Source organism: Bactrocera tryoni, chromosome 3 (genome assembly GCF_016617805.1).
Source record: "Bactrocera tryoni isolate S06 chromosome 3, CSIRO_BtryS06_freeze2, whole genome shotgun sequence".
NCBI lineage: Eukaryota > Metazoa > Arthropoda > Insecta > Diptera > Tephritidae > Bactrocera > Bactrocera tryoni.
Genome location: NC_052501.1, coordinates 4291029 through 4314451, shown reverse-complemented (window position 1 = coordinate 4314451; position 23423 = coordinate 4291029). Strand labels below are relative to the sequence as shown.

Sequence of the window (23423 nt, the reverse complement as noted above, 5' to 3'; positions counted from 1 at the left end):
GAAAATCGTAAGTAATATAAAAGAATTGTTATATTAAAATCAATTTATTTAAAAATGTTTTAAATTTATTTCAAAATATAATAATATAATAAGTTGCTCAATCTGTTGATTGCTACTTGACTGTATTATTCTATATTAGGCTATGTTGGTTTGGAGTTAGAAGCAATAGACATTGGACACCTTAGAATGATATTTTAAATTTCTTTATATACCATACCATATATTTTCTAGTTTCCTACGACTCTTATTATTTCTGAAATCAAAAGTTTCCCATCCAAACATTTTTTCAGCCTCCTTACTGTAATATTTCAAACTTTGTTTCTTCAGAAAGAATCATTCCACGGTTTTATATTATCAACCTTATTTTCTGTTATTAGAAAACAATAAAAATTTTCCACGACTTTTCAAATTCCTCGATTTCAACACCTAAACTAGTAAGGCCACATGGTATGATCAGTATGGTCTTCCGATAAAACATGAATTATTATGAAAACATTGAAAATGTTGAATGCCTGATTTGCATTTACGAGTACATTCATGTGTATATATATTTTTTTTATTATGTTGTTGTATTTCGTACAAGCACATAGTGACGGTGCTGAAAGCGATAATTGATTATTTGTAATTTTTCAAAAATTAGCGGCGCTGTGGTAGCGAGTGCTCGTCAGCGATAAGCCAATTTTTTCATGGCAGATTTAGAAAGAGATTGTGCGCGATAAGCAACAGGCAAGCCATACAATCGACAAACATACCATATAGTGGTATACAACATGTACTTCTAACATACAAAAGAAGGAGTGAATAAATCACACAAACATTTCTACTAAAACGACAACAAATCGCCGAAAACATTGAAGGTCCGCAGCCGAGCAAAGAATAGAGTTGTCTAAGCGCAAACTAATTTTTAAAATGATAGCGACTGATTTCCAAACTGATAAAATCATTAATGATGTTGTCGCCATTACAACACAGCTCTTTGTTGCAGGAGTTTTTTGTTTTGTTATTGTCTCGATGCCATATTTGTTAGAGCAGGTGCTGTCCGCCGTTATTCCTCGGGTGCTAATCGTTTTTATCTTATTATTAAAGTCCGCTTTTTAAACAAATTTTTATTATGTTAATAGTTTCAAATGTGTCGCGATAACGATCTGACATGTCAACCGTGGAGGCCGAAGTGGTTGGTGGCAGCGATTTTAGAGGCAACACAGGTGCGCTCGCAGCTTACTTTGTGGCTAAAAGAGTTGAGATGGAGCGTTAATTGCGCTTAATTGGTGAAGATTCATGTCTCGTGTCATAAGTCATGCCGAGCTTATCAGCTTGTTATCAACACTTCTTGGCTGCCCCAGTGGATATAATATCTGGTGGAAATATTTTCAATGAATTTATAAGAGGCTTATACTCTAAAGCTAGTTGCAAGCGTTAAAAACTGAAAAAATTGGTTTGGATATTTTAAAATTGAGGAGAAAATTCCATGGACATATGTGATGTAACGACTTAAGACACCAAAACTCAACTCGTGGATGTAATTACAATTTTTCCCAATAAGAGAAGATTCTGCGTCAAATGGCACATCAAAATAGTCATTGGTGTTTAGTATACGCTTGTCGTTCTAAAGTTCATAAAGTGCATTCAGTGATTTTCACGATGAGTGAAATTATTCAACAATGTGCGGAATCGAATTTTTGGTAACGAAACGTTCAGAATGTCGGAAAAGACCTCGTTTGTCGCGAGCAAGTGCTTATGATTAGTACAAATTATTCAAAGAGGGTCGAGAACGCGTTGACCACCACGATGAACCACGTCCAGGACAGCCATCAACATCAACTGATGATCAACACATCAATAAAATAAAGGAATTGGCATCGTTGGAATATCGAAAGAATCAGTAAAAACTATTTTTAAAGATCATTTGGGCCTAAGAAAAGTGAACGCAGATTGGTTCCAAACTCACTTAATTTTTATAAAAGCAACGTCAGTGTTGGTTATATGCCTAGGACCTAGAAACAGACGATCAGACAGCGAATATCGTTGCAAAGGTGCGTAAAAGCAAAAAAAGAACGTAAAAGCAAGTCAAAACCGAAGGTTATGTTGACAGTTTTCTTTGATTCACGAAGGTATTCATAAAAAGCAGTCGGAATTATGGGCGACAACTCTTGGTTTTGCACCATGATAATGCACCGTCGCATACTGCATTGATTCTTCGTGATTTTTTTGCAAAATTTTGAACGAATATCGTGCCGCAACCACCGTATTCGACTGAGTTAGCTACGGTGTGACTTCTCGCTATTCAGCAAACTCAAAGGACCGCTAAGGGGAAACTGCTTTGAGTCAATTGAAGACATTTAACGTAAATCTCTACGCGCATTGAAGGCCATTCCTTGAAATTAACTTGGAAAAGTATTTGGGGAATTGAAAACGGGGTTGGCCCAAGTGTATAAGGGCCAATGTGGATTACTTTGAGGGAGACGACATAGATTTTTAAGAATAATTTAAGAAATTTAAAGTTAGGAACAAAGTGCTACTATTTTTTGGTCGTAGTAATATAGATTGTATTTACATATACATAAATCATAAGCGCGACTAGCTGAGTCGATTTAGCCATGTCCATCTGTCTGCGTCTGTCTGTTTATACGCGAACTAGTGCTTCAGTTTCTAGATATCGATTGATATATCGAGAATGAGATTCTGCACACGTCCTTTTATAACGAAAGCACCACTATGGGGCTACTGGAACATTTACCTGCCATATCAACTAGCAAAACAAATTCAAATTTTATATGTAAACTTTCTTATTTGCCGAAAAATCTTCACAAATAGATAAAACTGAACAAACTATTCAGATCGGATCACTATATCATGGAGCTTCCTTGCATCCTTTTCGTGCATTTTTGATGGGTATTATTGTTAAGATACAGCCGAAGTTGACTTTGATCAATTTATTGCTCCATAGAGATTTAATATTCATCAATTTTCAAAATCTTAGTCGCTATGATAATTTTATGTGTTCTGATGGTAATTAATGGATTCTCCACTAGTGTTATATAAGAATTTGTAATCCAAAATTAGTAAGCAAAGAGCTTTTTGATTGAAAAAAATTTAAATCACACTGTTTTTGTGTTTTTTTTTCTTGGTTTTGTTTGATAGGTAATCGACTTGTGCACTCCCAGACAAAACTAATCACTAAGCGTTGTGTTCGGCAGTTTTCAATACATTTTTACGATGAGTGACCCAAACTGACCCCGTAGGCGCATTCGCTTAATTTTACAACTTTCCTGCAACGAGCGCAACGCAAAAGCATTCAGCTTCACCACCAGTAGATGCAGAAGCGTTGCGAAAACCGTGCCACCCGCCGATGAGTAGCGCATTCCGGTGTAAAGCAATTTATGTATAAGCATATGTAACACCTCCGAGGTGAATGCACAAAAGGCAGCAAAGTGAATTAGTCGCCGCCGAGCCGAGTGCTGCTAAGTTGGGGAGTGTCTGCTTGGTGTGAAGTAACTTAAATGCTTCCTGTCGCTATTTCAACTTTTACGGTAGTTTTTGCTCTTTTCAATTTTAATTTTTTATGCCTACATACTTAGCCTTTAACTCCGCTGTTTTCACCATAATATGCGTTATGTTTTTAGAGCAGCAGTTTGTTGTATCGTAAAAATTTTTCGCTCGAGCTATTTTTTAAGGCTTCCCTCTGCACTGCGCTCCCCGTTAAATAGAAGGCAACTTGTTCTGGTGATCGTAAAACAAAAAGCAACAACCGGCAGCAATACATCAGCACCAATGCTGCGTAACTTTTTTGTTATTGTTGTTCTTCTCAGTTATGCTGCTGCAGCGCAGTTCGCGCCACTTTTATTATATGTACAACTTGCGGGGCGAAGAAAAATTGTGCGCTGGACTTTTAAATACATATAAGTTTGTATAAATATATAAGTATATACTTATATATATGTACGCAGAGTTGCCTTCAACGCATAATAACATTTTTGTTGTGTTTTTTTTTGTTTTTGTGCATTTTATTACACTCGCCGAGCAATCTATAAACGCTGCTTGATCGTTCCTCACTCACGACGGCCGTCATGCAGTAACTACTAAATGCTGCTCGCGCCAACAACCACATCAATAACAAAAACACAAAAACAGTTACAATCCTCATAAAGTCAGTTAAAACAACAACACTGCAGTAACAACGCACAGTAATGACACGAAGAATGCGCTTCGCATCAATAAAACTAATAACCGTGAAAGCAAATTTGAAGGAGGATCTCCACTGCGCTTTTGCATTTTGCGTCTCCGCTTTGATCTTCGGACAACAAAAAAAAAATCGTGTGTCAGAATTCCGCTAACGTAAAGGAAACGATATTATATTAACACTTTACCGGTGGCTCCGATGTGGGTGCAACTGGTTTAAAAGCTTGCAAGTAAACGATGGAGGTGAGTTTGGTTGATCGAGGTGAGTATTTTAAGTGACAATTTTCAATAATTTCTGACTGTTTTTTAAACCATAATCTAAAATCTATGCATTCGACAAAAGGCAAAGGCGAAGGAGTATAGACTTGGCTTAAATATTGCAGCCCATCGCGACTGTCATTGACCTTAAGATTTTAGGTGCTAGACTTGACAGCCTGAGCTCCTTCACTTCTCACACTAAAGCAATTATTGCCCAAGTACAGAGCCGCAACAAAATCCTCAAGGCGCCAGCACATGGGAAAAAGACAAAGAAATGTTTTTGGCAACATAACTATAAGGTAATCGGCCGGTTCTTAACTACGTCGCACCGATGTGGACGCCTGGATGTAAAAACGCAGATGAGAAAGCTTCAGACATGTCAGAACACTGCATTCCGGACTATAACAAGATACCTCTTGATGTCTCCTATCGAACGTCAGCGTAGGTAGGCCCGTATGCTCTCAGTTAAGGACATAATGAACTCCTCTCCAAGCAGGTTCTACTGGGGTGTTTTCATAGAAATCATCACTGCAGTCATTTGCTTGAAGCGGAACCGCGTTCTAGGAACAGCAAGAGATCTTCTTTCTTCGGACGCTATTTACTTCAGACATGCACTGATCGTCATTCACAGTGGAACCATAAACACCTTCACTGATTCTCAGTGAATGGCGATAAGCTCCAGTTGCCTCAAAAATTAAGAGTTACCCTTGCGCGGCTTCGTTCTGGATTCTACAGCTGGTTAAACTGTGACTTATCCAAAAACGACCCCCACATATCAAAAATATGTCCAGTATGCAACGAGTCCTTGCATGACTCCAACCACCTCTTTGCATGCCCAGCTAAGCCTACACATCTGACAACCCTCTCCCATATGTTATGGCACAAAAGACTGTAAGAAAAATTTATCTTGATTTTGGTTGACCAGTATGTATGGGAGCTATATGCTGTAGTGGTCCGAACTAAAAAAATTCCTCGGAGGTTATAACGTCTCCTTGGGCAAATAAAAATTTTTTCTCTATAGGACGTGGTTTTGAGGGGTCAGTTTGTATGGCAGCGGCTTACAATATCAATCCAATATCGGTGATTTCCACAAATCAGCATCGCTTTCCTCGTATATACCGACATACGGACAGACAGACATAGGTAAATTGACTCAGCACGTCACTCGTATTTACATACACAAATTTTTTAGGCCATCCAAGGCTTCTGTCTGCGTAGTACAAATATCTGTTCAGGGTATAAAAATAAAAGATAAACCACAAAATAAGAAGGCTAGCTTGAAATCTGATATGCAATGTATCAGAAACATATAATAGCGGTCTTTATATCTTTTACACCGAAACTTGTGCTTCCTACGACACTCACACACAATCGATCAATCAATTGAGGCACCAACACTAGTCATTACTTAGAGTTCCAGTAACTCACAACTTCACGAAAGTGATAACAAACTAATTAGAAGCGTGTAAGTTACTTGAATAGCTCAACTTCGAGGGTGGCCTCAGGCAGTACAACACGCCGATGAAAGTTGGACAAAGCAGCTCCCCACATGTGTACACAGTACAAAAGTTAAATAAATAAAAAATAAAACAATCAAAGGAAAAAGAGAAAGAGTTTGCATGCTTAATTTTTATTTAGTCGATTTTAATTATCATTAAATCAACCAGAAAACGGCGCAAGTTTCAAATTTCAATACTAATTTTGTTCGCCTCACAAATTTAAATCACAGATCAGCAATAACAGCTAAACAACAACAATTCATGGCATAAAATACAACACGTTTTGTATTTCATGCTTGTTTGTTTGTGTTATTGTAATGCCATATATGTGTGTATATAGCTTCTCGTACTAAATAGATTAATGAAGCAACAAAGTCAATGAGTTGCTGGCGGCAATTATCGCCTTGTCTACTTCATATCCGACAACGATGCGTGGCAAATGAAAGAGTTAAGACACAAACTTGTTGTATCGACATCGACTAGTATGGCCAATCACTTGTTTGTGATAATGCGATTTTGCATGGTGAATTATGTTTACAAAATTTCGGGATTATTTTTTTTCTTTTAATTGAAATTTAAATGAATTTCTTTGAAATTTAATTGAATTGCTGAGGTCGCTGCTTTAGCTAATTGGATTTGACGTTTCGGAAATGAATAGCTAATAAGAGCGTAAATAATAGTAAGGTTATCATAATACTCTAACAAGGAAGATGAAGCATAGGATACCCTCTAAAGTGTATATATAAATAGTTGAAATTGCCCAGATTGGACTACTGCCGTCTATAGCTACAATATAAGCTGACTGATCAAAATCATGTTCTTGTATGGAATATTTTTGAAAGGCACTTTTTATACGCACTACTTTCTTACTGAATATTACAGTTTCTAGTTTAATGAAAAAACTCCTTTCTTCCAACATTATGAAGGGTGTTTTGGAATGTAATAATATTACACATATCAATTTTATGCAAAAAATAACACTCATTTACCTGTATGTGGCATATTTCGCGTATTTATGCCCAGCGGTATCTCAGTCCAGCGACTAATGTTTCGGCCTCCACTGCCGCCCACACCACCAGCACCAGCAGCTGCGGCGCCAGCACAACCACCACGTCCTCGTCTTCGCACGGCGGCTTGCGTCAATGCGTCGCTGCAGCTGATTGACAGCAGCGTGTCCAGCGTTTGTATAATCACTCACGCGCTCACCACCAACACAAGCAGCAACAGCGCTCGCCGGCTACTTCTATTTCGGGCCAATGGTTACACTTTTAATGGCCGCTTATCGCACGCTTTAATCACTCGCGCAATAAAATTAGAGCTGAACAATATTCTTCTTCTTTTTTCACTATTTCGGTATTTTATTTCCCAATTTCGTTTTCTTTGTGTTTTGTAAACTTCTTAACGTTTATTACGGAATGGCGTCGCCGCTGAGATTTATTTACACGCACGCATCCACAGTTGAGCTATGAAAAAGTGCGACGCGCTGCGTATGGCGCGGTGTTGGAGCGTCTAATGTGCGACTGGAAAGTCGTTGGTTTATCGGTTAATTTGCAGGCCTTGGAGTTGCTGCTCGCTGTTGCTTGGGTGCGGTCACTGCTTGGCGTTTTGTCTCGGGGCAAGTGTCTCCAGAATCCAACGCGCAATCTCGCTTCACTCTAATATTGCAGTTAACAAATTTTTTACGCGTTCCACGAACTCATTTAATGTGCTGTAATTGGAAATTAGTGCGTTAGTTAGACGTATTCTAGATTACACGGATGATATTACTTATATGTGTTTAAATTTTTTGTTGCGTAATAGCATGAAGTAGTTTTGTTTTATAAACGCTAAGCTTCTACTGATTTTGGAAAATGTTCTAATAAATTCTGTGGCTGCTGATTAGTCATGGATATGCGTACTTAGTGCCATTAGCGACAATTTGGACTCGCCCGTTCGTCGCCAGCAAATGCATTTTTTACTGCAACACAACAGCTTCCACAAGCGCATTAAGTGCTCGTTAGGTTTTTTTCTTATTAAAGTTTTTCTAAAATGCACTGAGTTTTATTGAAAGTTTAAAATTGACTATTTGCCAGCCAATGGCAGCAATAGTAACATTCTAATCATATTAAATGAGGCAAAAATGGTTTAATTTCTGACTCCTTGACATGTTGAATTTTTGTGCTTTATATTCTGATGCCATTTTCATGAATAGAGTTCTTATACTATGAATATTTGTAAAATATCTGACAAAGCGGAGTCGAGAGCCACAAATAATGTGAATATAGGCATCTTGATGACAACTAATATCAAGATATCAGAGAAACAGTTTATCTATTTACAAATTTTGCAATGATGAAAATACTATAGGCTACTTTTATCTTTATATATATTGTATATAAAAAAGCAGGTCTCTTAGACAAGGGACCCTAAATAATTAAGCCAGTTTTTCCTTCAGCTTTTGCAACTGCAAACTATATTTTCGAACCTGGAGCCAATACGCAATTTTATGCGACTCAAATCAATAGTTTTTGCAGTTTCAGCAATCTGTTTAAGATTGCAATTGAACGCCTGATTGTTGAAGTATGAACGAGAGCTATTTGCCGATGATTTTACCGGCCCACAAACCACACCTAACCGTTGTTTTTTCTAGATTAAATGGCAGCTCTGGAATCTCTTCAGATTGGTCTTCGACCCAAATGTAGTAATTTTGCTTTTTTATAAACCCATTGACTTGAAAACGCTCGATCTTCTTGGAACTTTTCAAGAGGCGACAGAATAACACGATTTCACTTGGTAAGGTCTAGCGGCTTCAGTTCTTGCACAAGCTGTATGTAATATGATTTCAATTTAAGATCACGTCTTTTCCATACGTCAGTCCGAGTTGCTGAGAACGGCGGCGAATCGACTATCCACAGTCTTCGTGTGTTCGGGCGAATATTATCCAGTAATGAATGCAGGGTCTCAAGATGGGTGGTTGTGTTGCGAATAGCACGCTCAGTAGGCCGATTACAAAGTTGTTCCATAAGTTTTGTCGTTTGATAAGAAAAACAATTTTATGATTCAAAATACACTTTATTATTCAAAACAATCTCTGAACGTTAATATGCTTGTTCCAACGATCCTCTAATCTGTGAATCCCATCTCTGAAGTGAGAATCCGTGACGGTCTGCAAAATACGCTTCAACAGCCGTTATAACATCATCATTTGATAAAAAACGCTTGCCACGCATAAATTTTTTGAGTTCTGGAAACAAATGGAAGTCGCTGGCGGCCAAATCTGGTGAATACGGTGGATGCTTCAACAATTCGACTTTGTCAAAATGCTCTTGTGTCATGGTGCATTGTCCTAATTTTTTTCTGGAAACCGGGTCTTTTTCACGAATTTTTTCCTTCAACTGCTCCAAAGGGTTGCAATAATATTCAGAATTAATTGTTTTACCAGTTTGCAAGTAATCCAAAAACAAATTTCTCCCGCATCTCAAAAAACTGATGTCATTACCTTCGTGGCCGATTTGCGGACACGAACTCGTTTCGAAGCCGAACAATCAAGTTCACACCACTCTTTAGCCTCTTGTTTTGATTGAGGATCATGGTGATAGAACCAAGTCTCATCCATAGTGCCGAATCGACGCACAAAATCCACTTTATCATTTTCAAACCCTCCAAATTTTGCTGGAAAGTCGCTTTCGAATGTGTTTTTTGTTCAATTGTTAGCAAATACGGCTTCCACTGTGCACACAGCTTTCTAAAACCCAAAATTTCACTTAAAATATGACTTTTACTACCTAATGAGATGTGTAGAGCCTCTACTAAATCTCTCTAAGTCAATCGACGGTCTTCCAAATCCTGTATTTTGGCTATAATTTCTAGAGTTGATGCGGTTTTTGGACGTCTTTCACGTGGATCATCTTCAAGGCTTGTACGACCACGTTTAAATTCAGCAACCCATCTTTCTACTTTTCTCATTGTAGTTAAACAATCGTTATACATTTTTAACATTCGTTCGTGAATTTCTTTTGGTGCTACACTTTTCAAAAACAAGAATTTTATCACTGCACGATATTAAATTTTTTCCATTGAAAAAAAAATCCTGTGACACGGCGACACCAAATGGCTTGTAAACAAAGAATGAATTGACAGATTGAAATGGAACTTCTCATACTTTCATATGAAGAGTATACCAACAAAACAAGACAAATTTTCGGCTAGTAGCAACGCCCTCTCTTATCGAACTACCAAACTTATTGAATAGCCGGTTACATGCCTCAAAACGGCCAAGTAGTATTCGTTATTGGAACGTTTGGCCCAATGGAACGACATCAAGGTGAACTACATATTGATTTTTGACCGGCCTTAAAGTGATTTTTTCAATTTCAGCTCATTGCCAGAACACTAGTTGCTAGATCGTTGGACAATTTCGACGTCATATCTATAAACCCACGTCTCACATCTTGAAATGATGCATTTCATGAATGTATTGTCGTCAGCTACGTAGTCAAGCATCTCTTTGACAAAATTTTGACAATATCGCTTCCAAAACCACTGTATATTTTACACCCAAAACATTAACCAAACTCTTTTAAGTCGACTCGTAAGAGATGTTGATTTCGTTTGTTATCTCTCTGATGCCAAAACACCACTTTCAAGTATTGTTTCCTTAAAAAGTTTTCGTTGTTATCTTTTTCAACAAGTTTTCGATTAAGACTTGTGGCAGATTTATAGCATACTTAGTATAAAAAATATATTATCAAAAGATAGAATTTGAAGTCACTAACAAAATATTTCTTAAACTATGTATTACTACACAAAAGGGATCGTCACTAAACTACAAAAAAATAAGAAATAAATTGAGAAGATTCTTAAACATTAATGCTTAAATTAAGAGCTCAACTTGTTGTTCCAACTAAATTATTATGGACTTTAACTAATTTCTTCTGATCTGGCCAAGTAATCAACACGCACAACTTGGGACACTGCTTCTAATGCTCTGCGGCGGTCCGACGAAAGTTAATTGATTTGTCATTTCGTGAAGCATATTAAGATACAGTATCTACAAACACATATGGAAATGTGTGTATGTTTGCATATTGATGTAGGCTCACAGCTGGGGCCACAGCTTAGCAGCGATTTGGGGTCAACTTGACTCAAAATAAAAACTTAGCGAGCAGCAGGTACACCAACCTAACTGAAGATGCAAACTTCGTTTTGTTATTGTTGTTACTGCTGTTGCCGTTGATGTGATGATATGGTGAAATGCGGGTTTTTGTGAATGAATAATATTAATGCGTATAATTGTGTATAATTTCATTCCACTTTGCTCTGCTTTGGTGCGTTTCATACTCCACGCTCGGCGCTGAAACGCTCCGACGCTTCAGCGCTTATTACCGTAACGAAGCTGTTGCCGCGTATAGCGCCTTCTTCACAACAGCCAGCGGAGCTTCCACTTTTTTAGACGCGCTTATGGGGACATAACAACAAACAAATTAACCGCTTAATCACAATATTTTAGATTAAAAGTTAATTTTTAACTGCGCACAACTTGGGAAGCGGCCATTTAACAGCTTCGGCATTATAAGTAGTAAGGTAATAGCAACTACTTGAGAAACAGAAAATATTTTCATGCTCAGTTTTTTTTTAATTCTGTTCGCATGTGATGCTGTCGCCGGCTGTAAATGGTGGCTAGTGAAGAGACGAACGTTGAGACGAACTTTGAGTTGAGGACTTGTTTGTTCGTAGTCGCAGCGCTTCTAGCGGTTATAAGCTGTCAGCCTTATGAATAAGTGTTTATTTAAGTTTATTTATTTTTAGCCCTAACTTTTGTGTATTTCAATAATTCATTTCTTACTTTGCGTGCATTTAAATACCGAATAAATCGAATATTCCGAAAAGCCGCAGCAAAAAACAAGTCCAACTTAATACATTATTCAAAGCAACAATTAACTCACTGAGTGATGGTGGAAATTAATTATGGCCTTTCAATGAATATTACTATCATATTCGACAGATGTTGTTTGCGTTTTGAGATTTTTTGAGATTTTTTGAGATTTTTGCGATTACTCATGAATTGCCAAAGCATTTGGAAGAGATAATGTTGAATTTGCAACGAAATGCTGTTGTGTATGATCGTGTGTATGTTGGCAATCAAAATTTTAATTAATAATGGAACCAGGTGGATGTCATTGGGAATGATTTGCATCGGTGATTGTGTAGTGTTTCGCAAATCTCTTTGGTGAATTTTTACATGAAGACTACTGTGCCGACCCTTAAGATATTTTGTCTTTCACAACTTGTAAGTGAACAAAGGTGTCTCCAATTTGGAGATAACATTTCTAACGTCAATCGCTTTTGCGCTTCGGAAGCTTTTATTTATTTTTTTTAATCTTCCTATTTTTTCTATGAAAACTGTCGAAAAATCGGACAAATTCGATAATTACGCTTACGAAAATACGCTTCCACAGCGCGATAGCGACTTTCGTACAGATTAATAATCTTTCTGAAAATTTTCTTTGAGATCAAAATTGCGGCCGCAATCGTAGACATCGTGCATGACCCTTTTTTTACGTGTCATTTCAACAATTTATTTAACTATTATACACCCAATAAATAAACATAAAATAATCATTTTGTATTCATCATGAAAGTATTTGTTTATGAAAAAAAAACATCAGACTGATTAGTTAATTTCAACATTAAAAAAAATGCAAAAATCAATGACTTTTCGTAGTGTCACACTGGGACGATCCCTTAACGGGCTATATACATATAATTCTAAATAAAAAAAATTATATGCGAAACTAGGCCAACTACGCAAATCAACAGTAAATCTGAATATCTACGACAACCAAGTAATGCTCTGCATTTGGTGGTATCCGAAGCGGCTTTATGAGCTGCTTAAACCGGTTTAAGTGATTTACTATTTGAAAACATCAAATTGGAGCGTAAACCGTCATTTTCCGTCATCACAAGTTTGGCCTCACTTTCCAAGATCGATTAAAAATTATTTTGAAAACCGCTGGGGAGCTTTGAGTCCCCCGCCTTATAGCTCAGACGGTGCCATTATTGACTAAAATTTTTTCTAAACGATGCAGAACGCACTCACTAATGTCCACACTAGAACAGTGTACAGTGTTAGGACGAAATTTACAAATCCCCAGATAGATGGAAAAATGTTACAGCTTCAGATGGGTAATACTTTTAAAAGTACTATTGAAAGTCTTAGAAGCTATGTTAACTTAATATACACGTGAACAAGTTAAACCAGACCTGCAGCTGTAGGAAAAGCAATCATATTTCATTGAATAGATATATGTATGTATCGTCATAAGCAGCGTATCATCAAAAAAACCTAAATTGAGTTTTTTATTGCTTACGACTCACTACATCATATTACATACATCGCTGTCAGATATAACCAATATATAACCAACATATAACCAATAAATAACCATTTAATAACCAAAACTCAAATTTTTTCAATATGATCGGTTTCCATTATATCGTTTTTTCTTCGCCTGTAAACATATTATTAGCGATGTTACGTTATTTTGCATTTTAGGGGTCAAAATGTAGGACTTGTGGTTGAGAAAATTACGGACTCGAGCAATGCTGTAGAATTTTTGAGTATATAATTAAGTCAGAAAAATAGTAAAAATGTGTATATTCCAATCGTTTCTGCCAACATTCTAGAGCGGACAATGCTCCAATTAAATTCAAATCAAAACTTTAAATTTCCATAAATAATACTTGAACCCCAAATTTATGCTTGACTTCAATATTTCACACCAGTATTAGCAATTTTAACACCTTCTTAAGCAGCTAATGGCTCTATTTAAATAAAGATACAAGAAGTAATCAAGCATATAGATTACCTCATTAGTGCAAACAAACGCCCACATCAAATCATCCACCAGTGGAGTATGAATAAAAATGGTACAAAGCAACTTGATCCATCGATGTGAGCGATTTGGGAATTTGGTGGTAACAAACGCGCCACAACAGAATCGAACTATAACATTATGCCGATCATAAAAGTATAAAAGAAATACACAATAAGAGCAAAGACGTTGAAATGACTTGTTGATGACAACAAAACTACAACAAAACAAATATATTTTCGAAATCTTCAATTCACAGTCGAGCCATGATGCTAAATGAACGATAGCGAAGAGAAAAGCGTCGACTGCAGCAACTACATTATGGAAATATTGCGCTGCCGCTTGCTGCTTTAATATCACCGCTGCCGTGGTGTTGCCTGCCGCAATGCGTCAAAAGCTATTATTTGCATAAATTAAACGCTGTCGCATTTAAGCGATCAAACGATCGTCGAACGGAACGAAAATGAGCGAAGCAAGCGATTAGATATCTAATATTCGTTTTCTTTCTGCCTGCAGCACAATAGACGCTGCGCTCATATAAACCATGTGGTGGGATCGGTGGTCGATCGATTATGAAGCGCGGGCCGTGGGAAAAGTTTTCTCGCGCCAGCAAAGTGACAGGTTGAAACGCGCGCTGCCGATGCCACTGTTTTGCCTCGTTGCGCTGGGGCAGCTACCGTGGCCTCTTTAGAGCAGCGCGAAGTTAGTTGATATTCACAAATTATTATGAACGTTTTGGTCAATGGCCGAATTGACATAAAGCAAAGATATAAACTAAGGAAAAAAGTAAGTTTTGCTGTTGTTCTTTGTGGTTGCTGTAGCTGTAGCAAGTGGTTAATTAATTAGTGATTCGCTATTCATAAAATTTCATTATAATCACACGGGTTTTTGGCCCTTCCTTCCATTCAAACTATCACAAATAAATGTTGCATTGAATTGCAAATCGTTTCATTAAATTTGTCGTTCGACAAAACAAACAAACAAATCGTATTACTAACAAAGGCGAACAGCAATAAAAATAATGTAGTAACAACTAAATTGTCAACGAGGATGGTGAACGAATGCAAATTATTGAGATTTATGAAATTTCCGGTGGACTAGCTACAGGGTGTGCGCGATGCTTCAGAGCTCGGTAAGTCTCAACCGAAAAAGCCTGCTAAATTAAAATGGCAAAAAAAAATGGGAAAAGATGACTGAAAAGACAGAACTATTCACAAATCGCCACTTTTAAGTTATTCTTTTGTAGTAGAGTGGTTATAGCCGAGTTAACAACAGCGCGCCAGTCGTTTTTGCTTTTCGCTATTTGGCGTCAATTGGTGATTACAAGTATAGCCAGGTCCTCACCCTCCCTCCCCGGGTCTTTCCAAAGAAGTGGAGGTCTTCCTTTCCTTCCCCCAGCGGGTACTGCGTCTAATAATCTCAGAGCTGGAGTATTTTCATCCACTCGGACGACATGACCTAGTTAGCCTAGCCGTTAAATTTTAAGCGTTTTATTTAAGATTAATATTAGTCGCCATTGATGCGTGCTTTGATCTAATATGACCCGGATTGCCAAAAAAACCTGCATTTTCATGGAACTTAATATCACCTCCTAAATCACTTTGAACGAATACAACCTTATAAAAGTTCATCGTAACTTTCCATACATTTCTCATGAGCCTCGGCTGATGATCTTCAGTGCCTTCCTCTACTTTTGGGTTTTCCATTTTCGGCTATTTTCTTCGCCATTAGCTATATTTTTAGTTTGAGCGCTATATTTATAAATCCACGTCTCGTCACCAGTATTAATGTGTTCCACAGCTGCGTTGACAATTATCTCTTTTCCGACTTCTTCTCGCCGGTGTGTTTGCAAAAGATTTCGGTTTTAAGATACAAGTCTGGCATTGACAGACTTCATTAACCAAAAACGTGTTGAGGATATTCATAAGGGTTGTGGAATCTTCAGTTATTATTATTATCTTATGCTTTTTTCATGTTATCAGTAACAGAGGTTTATGCCCGAATCGAATGAGGTAAATTTTGGATGACTTCAAGACCTTCACCGAATACTTTGTGCCACACAAATGCTTGTTTTGGTGATAAAGTAGGCTTAAATATTTTTGCAAGATTTTCGTAACCGTGATTCTTTGGAAACACCAAATTTCAAGCAACTTCGTAGACCAGTGTTTTTCCATTGGTTATTGGGTCAAAATTGATGGTATAATTTCTAATAAGGAATACTGTTCTGTATTAGCAAACAATTATTTTCTTGAAACAACACAGGATCTTATAAAAAATACTAACTTTCTGTAAAAAAGATAAATTTTAGCAAAACACCTCCAGAACTTTAGAAACTACAATGACCTATTTTAATTTCATAATTTCGGTATTTTTTGTTTATTTTGTTTGAGATAATCAATAATAATCGTAAAAAAACTCTGTTAAAGTCTATTGTGAAATTTAATGATTCAAAGGCTTCATACCACTTTGAAAAATTAGAAAAATTCTGAAGTTAGAGTGCCTACTTTTCAATATTTTATGATGTATATTATTACATTACATATTTTGTAAATTTCATGTTCGCAGTTTTTCATCATATTCACTAAAGTTTTAGAATTATTGTCAAATATTCTATACTTTCATCCAACTTCTCAAGATATATTGTTTATACTTTCATATACATATTTATATTTAATTCCTTAAATCTCCTCGATTTATTTTTCATTCATCTTCACCTCTCTCTAAACGTTAGCTCGAACATAATTAAGTCTTATCAGCTCCGTAATTGGCTTAAACTATGCTGTTTTCACGTATTATGGCAATCGTTGTACCGCTCAGTTGGTATTTTCAAGCTTTTGCGCTCACGCTTTGGCTACTTTAAACATCCAAGTCTGTTTATTGATTTGCTTTCATTGCGACTTTTCGTTCATTCTGCCGCCGTTGGAGAGGAACAACTTAATTTGCCGTTTGTCGCAGCCAATTCATAAAAATGTTTCCGTGTTCGTAATTTCATTGCTTTTATGAGCCGAAAATCTCGCCAGTGGACTTCTTTCGTCCATATTCATAGATTATATAGTATATTGTACACCTGCATAATTTATTTTATTGCTGCATATATTTTCATACACTCAAAAAAAATATATCCTCAGTTATGCGTTATGGGACTCTTTGTGACTTACGAGCTTTGTTTCAACGTTGTTATATTTCAAGATTAATAACAGCAGCTTTTGTTTGAGTTTCATATATCAAAATATTGGGTAGTCGAAAAAGTCTTTTCGTATTTCTAATCAAACTTCAACATATTTATTTATATTTATAATGAACTTTAATGAACCGTCTATGTACCATTTTAGTAGACCAATTTTTGCCATTTTTCCACTAGAGACATTATTTCATTAGTGTAAAACTTTTCTGGATTCTCGGCGAAAATCTGCGTTAAGTAATTTTCACAGGCTTCTTTTGAAGCCAATTTTGCTTCATTAAGGGAGTTCTGCATTGACCGAAACAAATAGTAGTCCGAGGGTGCAAGGTCACGGCTATATGGTGGATGCATCAAAACTTCCCAGCCAGTCATCAAAGAGGTGTGTGGTCCAGCGTTGTCCTGATGAAAGACGAATCCCTTTCTGTTGATCAGTTCTGCCGTTTTTTTCGATTGCTTGCATCAATCTCATCAGTTGTTGACAGTAAAATGTAGAATCAATCGTTCAACCAGGCTGGAGCAGAGATAGGTCGATCAGAGGTGCATCTTTCACATCGAAATTTTCAGAATGGAAGGGAGCGAAGCATTGTTGTGCTACTTGAACTGATACAACAACGTCTCCGTAAACTTTACCAATTTTCTTTTATGGCAGCGAGGTTTAAAAATTCGAAATTATTCTCAAAAATCTTATTTCTTTCAACAGTACTTGACAAGTATTTCTAAAAAAAACTTTAAGTTGATCGGTCCAGCCGTTTTGGAGATATTTTCCTCACCCTCTCAGAACAGTGTTTCAAGAAAAACGCCTTTAGATTTTTTTAGCCATTTATGAGGGGTATATCTCTCAATAGAAACAAATATTTGAAAAAAAAATTGTTTAGTTTCTCTCAGTGTATTTTCGTTCAAGATTTTAGCGCAGAAAGCCCCTCAACGCAGTACAAAAGGCACTTAGATATATTACTCGTTTCAAATGTTTTATGAAAAGCATTTAAAAACATACTTAAACAATCTAATTATAGACGCCAACAGCCGTGGTCCCCTTTGCTCCTGATAATAGAATGCTTAGCTCCGAATTAGGATTTAATTTATACGGTTCGGGTTTTTTCATGCCTACTGACAGGCGACTTAGCGCCGTTGACCTGTGGCAGTCAACTGGCCAATACGCACCAACGCACACATACACACAAATGTGTATGTGTATGTGCACCGCATAATTATATTTTGAAGCTTTCGCTGCCAAACGAAACAGTTAACACATTTCAGCGGCAGGAAGTGGTGCAAGGAATTATCCGATGTAGGGGCGCAGCGGTGTTGCCCTTACATAAGCATAATGTGTGGTTGCATATTCGACACATTAGCATATTGGCAAGTGCCGAGCGATTCTCCGTGTTTTGCTGCGGGCCAAAATGAACGATTGGCTGCGCGTTTAATTGCCGCTGTGGCCGCGCAACCATTAAGCTTTGTTGCTAGTTACTCAAAGCAGCTACATGCATACTTACATTTGTATGCATGCATGTAGTTGTTATGTAGGCGAGTGCTCTTACAACATTCCACACATACTTACACCAACAATGTGGAGGCCTGTTTTTATTGTCGTTTTGTGCGATAAGTGATCAAAGTGGCCCATTGTCATTAGCATATTTACCGGCGCTTGGCGTCCAAATTTCTCAGTTGTCGAAAAATATTTTGCGCCGACATGCAACTGGAAGAGTTGCACGCCATTCGGTGTACCCCTGCTGAACGAAAATTCGTAATAAGCGCTGTGTGTGTGTGTGTGTGTGTGTGTGGGGGTACAACAATTACATAGTGCTCACAATAATCAACTGCTTAGCAATTTCGTCAATCTGTCAAAGAGTTAAGGTAATCTCGTTAGGTGACCCATTGAGGTTATTGAGTTCGGTAATTTCACGAGTGCACGCAGTGTCAATTGTGCCGCCTATGAATGCGACCCCGATAAGAGCCGATAAGCCAAGCAAATCATGAGGTTTGACAAGCGCGCAATACTTTGCTTCTTTTTCACCGCATTCCCCAAAATTGCTCAAGCTAAGATTTGCTTAGGCCAAATGTAAATAAATTAGTCGCGATTATAATGAATTCCAGCTCATGTCAACTAAATACTCGGTTGAAGATTAGTCCAGTTCATTCATTATCAGCTATACGCATATGTACTTATACTGTATAATTAATTAATAAGCTGTTTAGATATACTCTGTAATTGTTAATTTTTTGCTTTTTTGGCTTGTGGGAACAGTTATGCGCTGAATAATAAAAACAGATTTCTCAGTCAAATCGGTTGCATGCATCCTATTCATTGTCATTTTCATTTATGTCATTAAGACCAATATTAAGATAATAAAAGGATAAATAAAAAAATTCTTGTATTTGGTAGTCGAAAAAGTCTTTTCGAATTTCTAATAAAACTTTAACTATTTTTTTATATTTATACTAATCAATATATAAGCAAATATGTATCATTTTGGTCGACCACTTTTGGCCATTTTTCCGCTAAAGACATTATGCCATCAGTGTAAAACGAAATTTCGAAATTTCCAGAAAGGAAGCGAGCGAACCATTTTTGTGCAACACGAACTGATATGCCATCGTCTCCATAACCTTCACAAATTTCATTGATGGCTTGCGTGGCATTCTTCCCTCTTTTTTCGTCATTATTTTCACTCATTTTTGAACAGATGTAACTTTTTTTCAACTTCCCCGAATTTAATTTTTGGTTAAATAAAGCTTAAAGTCTCACCTCTCCAACACTATATGGTATGACACAATTTGATTGGTAATACTTGAAATATATGTACGACTCCAACATCTATAGACAAAATACGAAAATACTTTTTCGACTACCCAATATTGGAAAATACAACCAAATATTGCTATAATAATTAATATCAAAACGCTAAAAAATCGAAGAAACTCGAAACCCAACGGGAAATTTTAAAACTCAAAGGGACCATTGTAAAGATTTAATATATTAGGTCTTTAACTGTATTCAAAATATTTAATGGTTACTTAAAAAAACACATACAATACTATTTTTCAAAGTTTCGCCCATCTGAATCCATAACATTTTCCCATCTTGCATTGTAGCCAATATTTTAAGCCCTGTTGTGTTGTGAACCGCATTTCAGTGAGGACGTTAGTGGTAAGAAAGGCCAAGGTATGGCTCAAAAAGTGGTTGAGGCAAAACATTCCAGCCACTGCTTTCCAAATAGTTCTCAAACGGTCTTACAACATGAGAACGAGCGTTGACTTGACCGAAATTTATTGTGCCTAGTCTCAAATTTCGGGCGTGTTTGCCAATCGCTCGCTTCAGTTTGATGAATTGTTGGCGGTAGCGTCGCAAGTAAACGGTTTCACCCGATTTTAGAAGCTCATAATACAGCACGCCCTGCTCATCCCATCAAGTACAGTATCTTAGCGCCCTTGATTTGGCTGGTTGGTCAGGTTTCACGTATGATTTGAGGCATTTAGAGTTGTCGTAATGAAACTATTTTTTACCACTATTCATGATCCAGGGTTAAGGTGACTTCTTTTTATAGCTTTCAAGCAGCATTTCTGATAGGCAACGGTTTCAATTGCTTTCTTTTGACTACCGGATACACCTTTCAACGTTTGGAAATGGCTGCTTGAATGAGTTTCAAAAATTCTGTAAGCCCTTCATGTGTTTTCTGAAAATCTTCATCAAGCAATGCTTCCAGTTCCTCATCTTCACACTCTTTTTTTAGTCGTCCAGGACGTTCTTCGTCTTCCAAACCAAAACCCCCACTTTTAAAACCATTTTTAGCATGTTCGCTCAGCTAGAACATATTCACCAACAACTTTCATCAAAATACGTTGACGTTCGATTGAGATTTTCTTCTCATTAAAGTAGTGAAGAAGAACTCCCCGCAAAAGCTTTTTTGCAAGCACAAAGTTCAACATATGATATAGCGTCACCAATAGGAAAGATGTGATTTTAACCGCTCGTGGTGTCCATTTTATTTACGAATTTGTGCGAAAAAATCCGAAGCGCGACTATAAAATATTGTATGTACACCAAGATTCCTTTTCATTTTCATCAACATATCTCTCAGTTTTGATTTAAATTTAGTACGCAGATATAAGATCATGAAATATTAAAACTTTGTAAAACCAATTTGTTTGGGGAAACCCAACGCTTTTCAACAATCCATTGATGGAATTCAAAATGAAAGTGGCATAGTCAGAGATAGCAATATATATTCTCTTCTTTTATTCGGAATAACAGTGATATGCTATATGTATTCTTTGATGTGTGTGTGACTGATCTTCATATTTGCCAATAAAAGCTGACTTGGACATTATTTTGAACTCCGTCGGAAAGTATAATATTTGAAATTGTTGAGTCTAAGCCTTAATATTTTAGTTGTGATATATGTTGATTATTTTCGGGGCTGAATATATTTTCTATTCTAATTTATGCGTTTAATGAATAAGAGATTTTTTATTCTCTTATTCCTGAACAAAACTGTGTAATAGAGCATTGGAAAGTGTATTTCAATTTCTTATTTTGAGCGACTAGTGTCTATAATCATGGATGTGTTAAAAGTGACTATGTCGATGTACAAATGCGCGAAAAGTATTTGAAAATGTGGATAAAAGTGTAATTTTTTCTTACCATTTGATGCTGAAAATTTATGTATCCTGATGCTGTATTTAAAGTGTTCAGAAACACTGTATGGAATTTAGTTTGCAGAAGTTTCTTTTTTTGTATACATATATTTTTTTTGCCACCAAGTACCAGTTTAGTTTTAAACCAATGTGTGAATAACTTCAGTCTATATTAATATGGTGTGTTAGTCAAAATCACACTTTATTCACTTCAATTATCAATCACTCACAAGAGATCCTCTCAGTAACTTTATACGTAACTTTTAAGTTGAAAAAAAAAATCATTTCTTCACAAAAGGAATTAAATAATTTAGCAAATAAGCACCGACGATTTGAAACGCATGGAGCAGAAAAAAACTGTTGCCGTTCCGAAACGCACCCTGTCACTCGACCGTCAAAATATCAACTAATGACTTGGCATCGCTCAATCAGACAAACAGCGCCACCAACCAACCGCACCACCAACAGCCAACAGCAAACAGCGAAACGTAAAACAAAATAAACAACAAAAATCTTCCACGCGCTGTGTCTCGCTTCGCCAGCGCCAGCAACAACAAAAACGTTATCCACCAGCACCAATACAAACAACTCATAGTGCCGTCCACCGTTCATGGAGCCCAAAACCACTGTCACCCAACAGCACCACACAGCCAACACTCCAACACACACACACGCGCATTCAAACGCGAGCGCGCATATGTGTGAGTGCTAGCGCTAGTGTAACCGCCGACCGTTGCGAATGCCAAGCAACGTAAAATGCCGTAACGCCAAGCAGAAGAGGCACCAAAAGCAATCCACGATCACTCACACACGCACGCAAACACAACTGCAAGGAGGAGGCGTAACAAAACCGCAACGAAAAGGCTACGCTCTGAGCAAGTCAAAGCGGTGCGGACAGCGGCGACCAACCGGTTCCACCAGTTTGCTTCGCAGCTAGCGCTTATTGCGAAACCGGTATGCGACCAACCAGCAATGCTCAGGCGAATGCGCCCCATCTTCATCGTCCGACACGCGCGCTGATTGGCTGCAATGCTGGCGTGATGGGCGTAGCAGAGAAGCGCTTGGCTATGGTGGTGTACGGAGTGCCAACTCAGACACTGGCTGGTGTGTGTGTGTGCATACCGCACACTTGCATACACTGTTGTTGTTGTGCTCTGATAGCTGGTAAAGCGGAATGTGAGTGCAGGATGAGAATGTTGCGTTGTGTGAGTGTGTGTGTGAAAATTATAATTGGTTGAGTTGTTGCGTTCATTATAAGGCGAAATATTGCACGCTTGGAGACAGTGGGCCGGTGAAACTAATAATGTTAGAGAGTGAGTGGATAGTTGTGAAATTTAGACAGATTTTATTGATTGTTTTGAAGAATTTTAATATTTCATCAAAATAAATTAATAAAATAAATATAAATAACAAACATTATAAACAATTTAAAGGATTACTTGGGCTTCGTCTAGGAAAAAAACGACATTTTTTCTATTTTTTTCCATTCATATAAAAAATATAATTTTATTCAAAATTGTTATTTTATTTTACATAGATTTTGTGAAATTTTTTAAGAAAAATGTTAAAAACGCAGTCATAATGACGTCATTTCCGGCAGTCCCCGGAAAAAAAGTTAATTCCTCGTTGACAGCAGAACTTAAATAATATCATCTGAAGTAAAAAAATATGTGTTTTCATTAAGATTGGTATAGTAATTGATAAACAGGTATCGGATGAAGCTGAAATTTGTATTGTTTCACAAAAAAATTTAAATTTTTGTGAAAATTTCTTAACGTTTTTGTAATAATTTTAGGATAATATTATATAGAGTATAAT

At 37.0% G+C, this 23423-nt stretch overlaps 1 protein-coding gene across 1 annotated transcript in view; it reads right to left on the bottom strand.

The window, feature by feature from the left end:
• The window catches only part of LOC120771307 (paired box pox-neuro protein), a 30463-nt gene extending 8398 nt beyond the window's left edge, over positions 1 to 22065 (bottom strand). The window contains exons 1-2 of the mRNA XM_040099242.1: positions 21613 to 22065; positions 6926 to 7644 (exon numbers count right to left, since the gene is read on the bottom strand). Coding sequence (XP_039955176.1) covers positions 6926 to 6938 — 13 coding nt within the window. The 5' untranslated portion in view covers positions 6939 to 7644; positions 21613 to 22065. The remainder of the gene's footprint in view (positions 1 to 6925; positions 7645 to 21612) is intronic.
• Between the last annotated feature and the right edge of the window lie 1358 nt (positions 22066 to 23423).